Below are 12,797 nucleotides of genomic sequence, written 5' to 3'. Positions count from 1 at the left end.
GTTTTGTGGCGGAGGCTAATTGCTAACAAATGTTGGAACACTGCGGAGTGAGCACCTTGGATATCCGTGGCCTTGGCCTGCGAGACGACAAAATATGCCCTTCCAACACACACCTACGCACACAAATGTCAACGCCATAATCCCTCTCTGGCACCGGCCGGCAGTCTCCTGAGCTCGCTCCCACTAACCCCAGCTACCAGCGGCTCACACTGACAGCAGGTGTAACTCAGAATATACGCCGGTCCTGTCTGCAGACAGTTAGATACGCAGAGGTTGTATCCATCCACCCATCGTCTATCCTGAGACAAACAGACCTCCATTCTCTCACCGAAGCTGTTTAAAGCCAGCAGCTGACCTGAAGGTGTCTGCAGGTTTTATTATTATTTTTATTCTTCACATCCACGAGCCTCGTCTGAACAGGCAAGAATCAGCTGCCTTTGGTTTTGTTGGCGACACTTTGACCAACCACCGATGTAACTAATGGGTCTTCTGACGGGGAGAAAACATTTCTGATCGACCATCTTATCACATTCATACCAGTGAAGCTGACTTATTGCTGAGATGTACATCTTATGATTCCCTGATTGGGACCGGGTACGTTAATAATCTCCGCTGCGGCTCCTCGTGGTTTCGGGGAAGGCGAAGGGCTTGACAGCACTGAACTGACGTAATGCTCGGCCAATTAAGGAAATCTATTTAGACAAAGATTTTCCAGAACCGAGAAGGATATTCCTCTCTGCGATTACTCTTCCACTGTCACCAGGACATTTCAGCGCTGCCAGACTCCTTCAGAGCAGCACTAAATGCCCTTTTGAGCTTTATTTCGATGCCCCTGAAGAGTTTTGAAGGCACGTTCTTCTTGCTGTTACAGCCCTGAGCCTTCAGTTTGTAAAAAAAAAAAAAAAAAAAGAATCAGAGAAGTCATTTAATTAGCGATATTGCCGGGCTGGTCTTTGATCATGAAGCCACCAGCCTTAATCAGCTCAGTTCACATTCCAACGTGGTCGCATGTACGCACGCAGAGACATAATTTCCCCCAAATTGATACCAGAATCATCCAAATGTTTGAAGTTCATCTATGGCCCATCGGCCCCCGGGTCGGTCCGTACCACCAATGGGACCAATTAAATCTGTTGATTGCTGCGTTTGGCGTGAGAGGCCGGCGGAGCGGCTCAGTCGGAGCCCTGTGTTTCCACGTGTGTGCTGAAATGTTGGGAATTAACGCCACCCGTTGAGGATTGGCTGCAGAGCTGCGTGGTTTCAGATGAAAAGCTGGCTAACTCGGCTAAACTCGAGCCACTTGGCACATGTTGGAGTCGCACTCGCTCACAACAGACACGCACATTCCTACCTGACTAACAAGGACTCAGGCTCCGTCGACCGAGCGGCTCATTTCTTTCATAAGAAGATTGCAAAACCTCAGCTGGCACACATTGTAGTGCTCCAGCAGCTTCAGGTCTTATGTTGCTAATTGATATCAGTAACTGGAACAAAGTCTTAAAATTAACAACAAGCTACTTTCAGGAGCTTTTAGGAATTTCCCTTTTTGTGGATGACCTTTAATGGGAAACTAACAAGGCTGTAAAGATTGCAACTTTTCCAGCAGTTTTGCAAAAGCATCCATCTTGGCTGGATGAAACTTGTGAAACAAACACGTGTACGAAAGCAGAGACAGCAAGTGAGGAGGAACAAATGACAGACAGAGACAGAATAATATGTAATGAACGCCGCTCCACGACATCTGGAGAGTATCAATCGAGTGTCAGATTATTTCCAAGTGTTTTGAACTTGCTGTTTAATGAGGGATGCTGCGTCACAGCTGACAACGGCCATAATGGATATGTCCATTATCATTATCATTACTGATGTGTGCAATTAATTCAGAATTTCATGTTACGCTTTTAGTAAATACAAAGAAAAAAATCACTGGGTGCTTCGTAACAGCCAGAGAAGGAGAAGTTGGTCATCTTACTGAAGTAAATGTGTATCTAAAAAAAAAAAAAAAAAAAGCCTATAAGCAAAAAAGGACAATTAAAAAGTCATATTATTGTCAGTAATGAGAACATGACAGAGTTCACAGGCTCAAAAAGGAATTTACTCAGTCATATTTGTGCTGATTTGTGGTGATTTGGGTTTGTGGACACCCCCTCAGTCAGCAGATGGCCCTGAACAAAATGAACAGGGAAAGATAAGAATGAGGTTCCTGCCATCTAGTGTTGGATTTGACTTTTACACCGACGGAGCAAATCAAATTCCTGAAGAGTCATGACATGAAAGTGAACACGTTTGAAACATCATGGAGCTGCACTGTCATGGAACAAAGTGCTTCGTCGGATACTGGCCTAATTTTTTACCTTAAATGCACCAAATCAGTGTCATTTTAAAATAAATGTATCATGTGATATCAGACATATCATAGATTTTTTTTTTGTACTTTTGTAATTGTGAGGGCACAAACACAGGTCAAAGATGATCTGATTAATAAAACATTTAACAATAGCAAAGAAAAGAGGAAAGTCTCGTAGATGGATAATTATAACTACAAGGATGGAAACACAACCAGATAAATAACAAAACTATCTACTATTAGATTTATCAGGAATGATTGTTAATCTGTCATTGTACTGCTATCCGTACCCGTGACTTGCATTAATAACAGCACGTCTGTGTTCACATCTGCAGAGGCGCTTCACTCACCTACCAAACAGCCCTGTTGTGTGTGTGTGTGTGTGTGTGTGTGTGTGTGAGTTCATGTCCACGTTCAGCATCCTTGTCCTACTGTTTTAGATTCCTGAAAGCTTTCTCACTCCCTCTTACGGAAAGTGCTGCTTGTTGGGACAAGCTGCCTTTTGTCCGTCAAAACAACTGGAGGATCTAAAGTGATGGATCTCTCAGTGATCTTAACAATGAAACAGTCTTCATGGCCGTGATAACCAGAGACTTCAGTTTTATTTCAAAGTTGATAAAACCTGGTTTGTGAGTCTTTTAGTTGTAATTTAAACATTTTTCTGTTGACATTGTCCAGCAGTTTTGTTCCCAAAACAAAAGCGTGTAATTCTTCAGAGGCTGTGATGCATTTAGGTGCCTCCGTGTCAGAGCTTCGAAGTCGTGCAGCTCATTGGCCGAGCTCACTCAGAACTCTGAATGTTTTAGTTACATCTGCGCTTGTCTTAAGTCAAAGTCTGTGCTGTGAGGAAAAAATGCACAAAAATCACTTTATTAAATAAAAATAAGCATTGCAACAAAGATATTGAGAATCCTACATGTTTAAGAAAGGACAGTGGCTGTAATGTAGACGTGACGATGAATTGAAATATTTGAATTTGAATTCTCTACAGCAATGAAACTATCAAAGTGTGTGTGAGTAAGTGGCTTTAAAGGTTTGTATGTAAAATTTATGCTGTAACAAAGAGCAGATGATTCACATGCAACCATGACAGGGTTGCATGCTTTTGCGGTTGTTTTGCACATTTTGTAGCCCTACATAGACCTACATACATCCATTAGCTGTTCCTGCTCCACCTCCTTGTGGTTGTTTTTCTGTCAAATTTTTATTGTGTGGTGTTTTTGTGTTTCTTTGTGGTTGTTGCATCCCCTCCAGGATTATAAATCCAAGGCCCAGTAAAAAAAAAATAATTGACAGCCGTCCCAAAAATATTTATTATTCCATTATGGTTATATTCAACATCACATTCCAAAGGTTTGCTTAATCCCTTAATCACAGACTCTTTTTTGTCGTTGTAATAATTATTATTATTTGTGTCTGCCTTAATCTTTCTCGCTCCCTAAAACAGAATATAATGTGGTGATTCACTGAATGTGCTGATAGTGACAGATGAGAGCGAAGTTAGTAAATGTTGAGTCACGCTCAGGATGAATCAAATGTTTGTCTCTTTGCTCAGAAGCTCTGAGAGCTGCTGCCAATAAATTACAAAACTTCTGGAAAAGTCCTCAGGTTCAGAAGCTGTCAAGCCACCGAGTCAAACGCCACATCGACAGGAAAACAGATTCTCATTTCCAAACAAAAGCTGGAGGAGTAACTTATTTATATTTATATTTGAACCCCAAAAACCTTTTTTTTTTCACGCCAAACTTTGACTGCATTATTGTATTTCTACATGCTGAGCTAAATATTGTGAAGCATTAAAAGTAAAATCTTTTTTTAGGCTGATCAAGGTGGCTTGAAAAGTGCTCTGTGCTGGTTTTATTTTGAAGAGGCAGGCAGGATGTTGTCCCGTCTGTCACAGCAGTTTGACAGAAAGATGGCTGTTCAGTGAATCACATGGTCCATCTGCACCGGCCCCGTTATCCAGAGGTATAAATAGGAGCAGCAGTGAGCCTGGAGCAGCTTCAGACAGTCTGGAGTCTCAGAAAACAAGCAGAGGTGAGTCAGAAGGCTTTTATTTTTCACAGTCTGCTGCTCTGTCATGCTCACAGATAGATCAATTTAACTTTAAGACTTAATGTGCACGTATGTCAATATATGTGTCATCCTGATGTGATTTCAGACAGCTAAGGTCTTCCTGATGTGCATCTCCTTTAAGTGATGCTGGTGCCTGCAGTTGTTTTTCTTCCTGCAGAAACACTGACCTCATGTCTGACCGCTCTGGGTGCTGTTTGTGTTGCTTACTCATGGGTGTGACCTCCATCTCTGGATCAAAACAACTGGATTAGGGCAGATGACGTCATCACACTGTGGCCGCTTCACTTGTAAACACTCTGTACTTGTAAATAGTTATTGTAGTGATGAACAGTTGCCAGCGGAGGATTCAGTTCGTGTCAAATGTGGGCAGCCATGCAGGATTCAAGGGTCATTTGTCATTTACAAACACCGTAGAATAACTTCAAAGCATCAGAAGATGGATTTGAGGGAATTTATTAGTTTTAGGACTGATCTGAATTTAGCAGAACTGTATGACAAGTGAACCCTCTGGGTGAGAAAAAGTCCCCGATCACTTAAAATGAGGCCAAATGTCCCAGTGTCCCATTCGCTGGGATGATCCAGATTAGTTCTGTGTTCCTTCTTCTTTTTCTGACGTTGTGTAGATATTTCTGTTTTCAAAACTTCTAACGGAGAGAATGAGACAGAAACGGCAAGATTGTTACAGAAATTATGGCTGAAATCCCTGAAGTATATCGGACAGAGCAGTTTAAAAAGATGAAATAAGAGAACTACTGAGTCAGATGAAGACAAATGATATTAAATTAATGTCCAATGTATGTATGAAACTGAATCATCACTTTAGTTTCGACTGCACCGATTCGAACACAGCGGTGATATTGTGTTGATATGTAAGTGACATAATGCAAAGCAAAAGAAAAACACTGCCAGGAGGAGAAAATGAATCAGAAATTGCTCTCTAATCTGGCGCAGGGCTGGAGGTGACCTTTCTGGACGGCCATCTGGAGGGCTGGTGGACAGTTTGTATTCTTTCTGTTGTGTAACCAGAGTCCCTGCAGCTGCTATTCAGCAAATACCGTCTGATTGTAAAATAGTTTCTCCTTTTTCATTTCCGCCTGTTTACCTTTCCTTCTCTTCCCTCCTCCTCACTCTCTCTTCGTCAGACCTTACTCATTGATGTTTGTTTTTATTTGCCTGTTTGCAACCCTTCCACTTCCTGGCATGCCGTAATGAAGTGAGGGGTTGATTGTCGCATGAAGAACGACCTCATTGTGCCAGCGGCCGCAAGTGTTGCAATCAGCAAAACATGAGCTCATATGGAGCAGAGAAAGTGGGACGTTTTCTGAGCTCCCAGGTGGGCGTGCGGTCCTGCTGGGTTTGGAACAGTTGGCGACATTTTTCTGATTGAAATAAGGAGCAGAGATTCAGAGAACTCGGAGCAGGTCATTATTTAGATGAAAGATTATCGTCTCGTGCATTTGCCTGACTTTGGTTTCTTTTCATAAATTCAGAAGTTTTTTTGCAGGTTGGTTGACTGTAGAAGAAAACCACACAGTGGTTTCCATAGGAACAGGAGATTGTGGGCGAGCACACATAATATAGTTGCATAAGATTTTTTTTTTTTCTTTTACTTTAACTGTTCAAAATTTTGACAGGTTTGCACATAAAATACTTCTGTGGCATCTTATTACCATCTAAAACAAATCAGATCTGATACAACTGAATTCTGCAGAATAGCCAAAAGTTTGTGGACACTTGATCACCTTATTATTATTATTATAATTTTTTTTTTTTTATGTACCAAAGCTCTGGAGGAGTTTTTCCTTTTTCTTTCACACCTGGAGTTTGATTCATTTGGACCAATATGGTGAAACAATAGCGCAGTGTGTTAAGTTAAGTTCATTCTTCCGACACTGTGGGAACAGTTTGGACGAGAATCTGTCCAGTTTCAAAAGCCTCCTCCACAAATCTGGCCTCGTCATCATCATCAGTGTAATATTTCATTTAGAATTATTTCTTATTTTATTCCTGCTGTCTCTTTAATGGCTCATCGTGGCATGACAAACATTTGTATGTATATTGTCTGAGGTATTCCAGATAAATTAGAGTTAATAGAGTCTCACTCGTGTGACTACAGATTATTTACTGCTTTTGAGTCTGACCCTTTAGTCCCTCTGTCATCACAGACTCAGCTGTTTGGCTGCAGGATCTATGCACAGAGATTAGACTCACTGTCTGATGACTGTGAGGAGGAGGCACAAGAAAAGAAACCAAAACAGTCACTTTCTGCTGAATCTATCATGGTTGAGTTTACTGGCAGCCGACCAGGCGCACATCGGAAGAAAAGGGCCTGCTGTTCTCTTTATGTAAGCTCACAGGAAACATTGATCCGAGGTCATATCCGTGATAAAGTCCTTTGCTGGTGTTTTGTTTGCAGCGCCAGTGACTTTGAATTATTTATCTGCATTGATTGGGACGACTATTTTTAACGCCGTGCTGTCAGTTGAGAGAACTGCTGAGCGGGTCGGCGCTCTCTAGGGGAGCTTCAGGGACATTACAACAACACTGATGTTTCCTGCAGGTTTTTTCTGTCATCATTGCCTGCTGGCCCCCTGAGAGTCAGAGAGGATGTTAATGATGATGATGATGATGATGAAGAAGAAGGGCTTGAAGTCTCTGGCTGTGGTGGCGCTCTTCCTGGCTTCGGCCAACTGCATCCTGCTTCCATCCAAAGATGATCTGTACAGTAAGTTTCAGTGCACGAGAGTCAGAAAAAATTTTAAAAAATTATTTATTGTGTTTTTTTTTTTGTTTGTTTTTTTTAACATCATTTTTTCTGTAAAATTTACATTAAAATTCTAATTTTTAATACTTTCAAAACAAAAAAATTGCCTACAATATATTTTGGCAACTGAACCTCAAACACCAATAATTTTAAAAAGATGCACAAATATAATAAAAATTTCACAATTTCAAATGCTGCATATCAGAAGAGGTAATTAAAAATATGATGTACAGAAAAAAAAACATCAAGTGACTAATAAGTAGCAATTATGAAGTGATGTTTCAATGGAAATGCTGGAAATAGTTAAAATATGAAACATAATTCTCATATATATTTATACATATATTATTTTATTTTATTTTTATTAATATTATAATTTTTTTTAAACAGCTTCAGTTTGATCAGTGACTTGGTGACTTTAGACTCTCAGTGTGAATGTGGGTCTTTTCAGAGCTTTCCCAGGAGGGAGAGAAGTATCTGGACAAACAGATTGAAAACGCCATCAGTGGTGTGAAGGAGATGAAGAATCTGATGCAGAAATCTTCAGAAGACCACAAGAGGTTTTTGGACGACCTGGAGAAGACCAAGCAGCAGAAAGATGTAGGTGACTGCGGTAACTGAGGCCGCAGTCAGACAGCAAACCTAAAACTTAGAAAATCCAAATAGTGTTCTTTCTTCTACTCTTTTTTTTTTTTTTTTTCCAACATGTGACCAAAAGGGGTAATGATATTAATGACTTATAACAATCAGTTTGAATTGTGCGTTTCATGGCAGGAGGCGATGCGTTCGGCTCAGGAGATGGAGGCCAAGCTGGAGCAGGAGGAGGAGGTCTGCAACGAGACCATGAGGGCTCTGTGGGAGGAGTGTAAGCCCTGTCTGAAGAACACCTGTGTCAAATACTACTCCAGGACCTGCAGCAGCGGATCAGGACTGGTGGGACGCCAGGTGAGAGACAGACATGTCAGGTTTACTGGATATGGATGAGATAATCCATCAGTGACAGGAGATTTAAAAGGTTGTGTGTTGTCTTTAGCTGGAGGACGTGCTGAACCGAACATCTCCTTTCTCCATCTGGATCAACGGGGAGAAAATAGACGTCCTGGAGCAGGAGGGCCAGAGACAGCACGCAGAGTTCAAGAACCTGGAGGAGAAGTACTCTGAGATGGCCAGCGACGTGGACGGCATTTTCTCCGACAGCATGAAGGTCACAGACGCACACTCAGATCTACGTTACTGTGTGCTCACATGGATATAAAACATCTGAGTGATGGTTGTATTCCTTCACGTTAATCAGACGACACCACCTTTGGCTCTGTGTCTCTGTCTGCAGGTGGCCGAACAGGTCCAGTTTTCCCCTGAAATCAACCTCCCTCCCATGTACGATAACCGCTGGGAGCCACTTAAGATCTCCAAACCAATACCATTGCGTTTCAGCAATCCTTTCCACCACTTCGAGAATTTGTTCTCCCCCATGATTGGAATGGGCAGCAACTTCTTCGGATCTATGGGCTCCATGATGGACTTTGATGGCGGCTCTCCTAATGAAGGTAAGATTTCTGACATCTGGAGCACAAACCTCCACCCGCCCTGTCAAAGTCAAAGGATCTATTTTATATCAAAAATAGTTCAATGTGATCTGGGTGAAATGCTAAAAAACCGTTTGCTGTTTAAATTAATTTGAATTCTTATTATTTTTTTTTTTTTTTGTCTGAAATGAACACTGAACTGTTTTGTTTGTTTGTTTTCTTGGTTGCAGATGGCAGCGTGAACGAAGACGTGGTGATCACCAAACCTTTTGGCAACGGCAAGATGACCTGCAGAGAGATTCGCCGCAACTCCGCCGGCTGCCTCAAGTTCCGCAACGAGTGTCAGAAATGCAAGGACATTCAACATATCGGTGAGTTCCCAAGTGTTCCTCTTTCTTTGGCGCTTTTATTGATCCAAGACACAAACACGAATATCGGTGGTGATACAGAATTTAGAATAATAAAGTTATGAACATCCAAGCAGCATTAGGTAAACATGAAGAATTAGGAATTAAGTATTATTTAATAAAACAAATAATAACAGCTGTTCAAACTGTTAATCATTTAGACTGAGAGATGATTTCATTCAACCAACAGTAGAATGGACTCAAACAGCAATTGTGTGTCCGTCGGCTGGTTGAACCATAATGTGAATAAGAACCATCATGAAAGACAAAAGAGCTTAAAATAAAGTGACAAACAATGAGCGATTCTTATTTTTAGACTGCAGCAGCTCAGAATAGTACAAAGAGACTTTGATGATAATTGGAAAAGAAAACGCTCTTCGTTGGATTTTTCTGCTGATTGAATGTTTATGACCCTTTCATGTCATCTCATATGAAGTTCATCCTTCATGAGTCTGATGACACTTTTAATTAACAACTGATGGCAGTAAAAGCTCAGAGCTGAGCAGGTTACGTCCTCAGAGGCCAATGTTAGCCAGACAGCCTCATGAGAGCCAGGTCAGGTCGAACCGGCACCATGATGATGTGTTTCTCCGCAGACTGCTCCGGGAAAAGGCCTCTGGAGGGCCCCCTGAAGGCGGAGCTGGAGGAGGCGCTGGCCATGGCCGAGCGGTTCACCAAGGAGTACAACGGCCTCCTGCAGCACTTCGAGGAGAAGATGTTCAACACCTCCTCCATCCTGGACCTGTTCAACAGGCAGTTCGGCTGGGTGTCCTCTCTGGCGAACAACACAGACAGCAGGGACGGCATCTTCCGCTTTGAGACGGTGCGCAGGCCGGCTTTGTTCACCTGCCAGCCGAATCCAGATGAAGAGAAAGTGATAAATGTTGAGCGTTATCTGCCCTTTCATACCTTCAGGACACTTCAGTCAGGTCTTTGCTCTAAAGGCAGACATGTTTGTTCACAGCAGGCCTACAAATAATTTACTATTATTTAATTTGGTCAATCATCTGGAGCTATTCATCGAGAGAAAATGGTAAAAGCGTCCATCCAGATTTCCTCAAATGTGATGTTTGGTTCATTGTATTGACAGAAAACAGAGAAAAGCTGCAAGTCGTTCAGTTTAAGTGAAAGAATATTCAAATGATTCATCGGTTATGAGTCACTTCAGCTTTAGTTTGGGTGATGTGAACTTCCTGTCTCTGCGGCAGGTGATCTGCAAGGACGGCGAGGAGAGAGCAGGTGAAGAGACGCAGCCCAACCAGACAGACGTGTCCGTGCAGCTGTTCGACTCCCCCATGAACTTCAGCGTGCCGGGCAACATCCCCTGGACTGACCCCAAGTTCTCTGAGGTGGTGGCCCAGGAGGCTCTGGACCGCTACAAGGAGACCAGCGTGTGAGTAAAGAGCACATCTGTTCTCATCTGAAGGACGGGAAATGTGTTTGCTCTCTTGTTGATTGTTTGGCGTTCACCCATGAAAGTGGCATCTAAGCCAATAAACAAATTTCCCAAAATGTCAAATAAGTTCAACTGTATAAAATTATAAATATTTTTCTTTTAAATCCACATTTCAGATGGAAATGTTTTTTTTTCCCCCCTTATTCTTTTTGTCGTCTTACATAAGTTTACTTCCTTTATTCCTGTTCTTTTCTTACTTTCTTCATCTTATCTGAAAAGATATAAACAAAGAATAAAAGAAAAATATCTAAAATAGGATGTTATATTTCCACCTCATGATGAAAGATTTAACTTTTACTGTGTGCTTGTGCACACAAGGGAGTTTAAAGAATCTATTTTAATCTATGATCTTTTTTTTTTTCTTTACAGTGTGGTTAAATAAATTCAGTCAGCCGTGCTTCAAGAATATTTTGGATTCATCAACACGCACCTGGAACAACTAAAACACACAAAAAAAAAACAACAACCTTGAATCCAAGCCATCAATCTTGTTGTAAATCGTCTCAAAGTCCTGCTTTTGCAAATGACACAGTTCTCAGAGGTCACGTTGTTGTTACAACATGATGGTTTATTTTCTGCAGTCAGTTAAGATCAAACACTAAAGCAATACTCTGATTTGTTGCTAAAACTGAATTTGGGCTGTTTCAGTGGCTTCAATGAGCTCACCGACCCCTCTGCAGATCTCCGATAGCTCTTATTGGAGTTGGCTGACTCGGTTGCTGGAGTTGAAGTCACTGATCGGGGAGATTTGATTGTGAGAAAATAGATGTTAGTTCAGGAATGCTTTGAGTCCTTCTGTAAACCGGCCTAGCAATGAAGCAATACATAGAGATTTAATAAAAATCTGCTCAAACCGGCTGTCTCTGTTTTCTTCTTTCTAAATCCTTCACATCACCGAGCAGTTTTAAGAGTTTAATTTTTGGTCTATTAAATTAAAAACATTCAAAATAATGTGATTGTGAACATCGAAATATGAGCGCAACATCTGCTGGCAGAAATACTGCAGACATTACAGTTAAGGCCCCTGCAGAGGCAAAACTAAGGACCCCGTCTTTGGTAAAGTCTCTCTGTTCCTAATTTAGACCTGTCCACCCACTTTTCCTGCAGATCACTGCTGGCTGAGATATTTTTGGGCTGCCTGCAGACGCAGCGTGTTTCTATATCCAACAGACTGTGGGTGATCAGGCCAGACAACCCTGAGGGCCGCTCAAAAGCTTCAGATCGTTGTCTTGCTGTAAACCAGCCTGTTTAGTTTAGTTGAACCAATTCTTCAAGAACCAAGTGGCCAGTGAGTGTGTGTGTGTGTGTATATAAACACACAGGAGGAAATCAGTAAGGAGAGCGGAGTTTAAAATATTGTGCCGTTTTTATTTTTGTGTAAAAATCACACAGCTGCTAGTTGACTCTGCAGAGATACAGTACATCCATGCAGTTAAACATCTAGGATCCCACAGCCAAGAGAGAAGGAATTAAATAGAATATTCTTTCGCTGTTAGTCAGCAAATAATGCAAATTTACATATGAGTCCAAAAGTGTGTATCATTTACAATATACAACACAGCTCTGGGAGCGAATAGCATTCAAAATCCCATCAAAGACTTCTTAGATGACTGATTGCTTCTGCCTGGATTGCCTTTTGGGTTGAGGGATGAGGAGAGAGCTATTGTGCTAGCAAACATAAATCAATCCCACACGAAGGTGTTTAATAGGGTTTTAAATGGTATTAGTTCCAGGTCAGGAAACAATATAACACACACGCACACACACCTGGCTGCACACTTACACACACCAAGTTATCATCGTCCTCAACAGCAGAAAAAAGAAGGCGGGCCTTGATACGACAAGGTAGAGAGGTCAGTCAGCCACCGTGGAAACCTGAATGCCAGTCAGGGGAGTAAGGCTTTAGAAGAGGACAGATTCTTCACCTACACACAGAAAGATCCAGGGACAAAACTTTTCTAGCAAAAGAAAAGAATCAACCAAGCAGGATGTTTGAAGGTACTGGCAAAGTTTCCAGGTTAAAACTCAAGTGGTTCAAGATTTCTTTTTTTGTCTTAAAGCATAGACTTTAAATATACGTGACGGACAAAAACAACATGCAGGGTTTAAAAAGAAGAAGGAAAAAAAAAAAAAAAAGTGGGAGCGACGGTAACAAATAAAAATACAAACGAGGTCAAAGTGCTGTCGGGTCATTCAGGTCTTCCATTCTGTTGACTGGTCT

The 12,797-nt window shown here is 41.5% G+C and overlaps 1 protein-coding gene across 1 annotated transcript; it reads left to right on the top strand.

The window, feature by feature from the left end:
* Window positions 1-4,319: 4,319 nt before the first annotated feature.
* On the top strand, window positions 4,320-11,429 carry clu (clusterin). The gene is made up of 10 exons (XM_029496098.1): window positions 4,320-4,384; window positions 6,984-7,148; window positions 7,639-7,787; window positions 7,962-8,132; window positions 8,221-8,391; window positions 8,518-8,734; window positions 8,944-9,084; window positions 9,717-9,943; window positions 10,329-10,513; window positions 10,946-11,429. Exons 2-10 carry the CDS (start codon window positions 7,031-7,033, stop codon window positions 10,956-10,958), a joined length of 1,392 nt encoding a protein of 463 aa, XP_029351958.1. The 5' UTR covers window positions 4,320-4,384; window positions 6,984-7,030; the 3' UTR covers window positions 10,959-11,429.
* The last annotated feature ends 1,368 nt before the right edge of the window (window positions 11,430-12,797 follow it).

The sequence above is a fragment of the Echeneis naucrates genome, chromosome 24 (assembly GCF_900963305.1).
Source record: "Echeneis naucrates chromosome 24, fEcheNa1.1, whole genome shotgun sequence".
Taxonomy (NCBI): Eukaryota; Metazoa; Chordata; class Actinopteri; order Carangiformes; family Echeneidae; genus Echeneis; species Echeneis naucrates.
The sequence above is the reverse complement of the archived record's forward strand: the minus strand, read 5'-3'. Positions and strand labels throughout refer to the sequence as shown.

What these genes read in the sequence shown, in the direction of transcription:
- clu (XM_029496098.1), top strand. Translation starts at nt 7,031, where the DNA reads ATGTTAATGATGATGATGATGATGATGAAGAAGAAGGGCTTGAAGTCT. An exon ending in ATCCAAAGATGATCTGTACA is followed by an intron (nt 7,149 to 7,638) that starts GTAAGTTTCAGT and finishes GGGTCTTTTCAG; the next exon opens with AGCTTTCCCAGGAGGGAGAG. An exon ending in AGACCAAGCAGCAGAAAGAT is followed by an intron (nt 7,788 to 7,961) that starts GTAGGTGACTGC and finishes GTTTCATGGCAG; the next exon opens with GAGGCGATGCGTTCGGCTCA.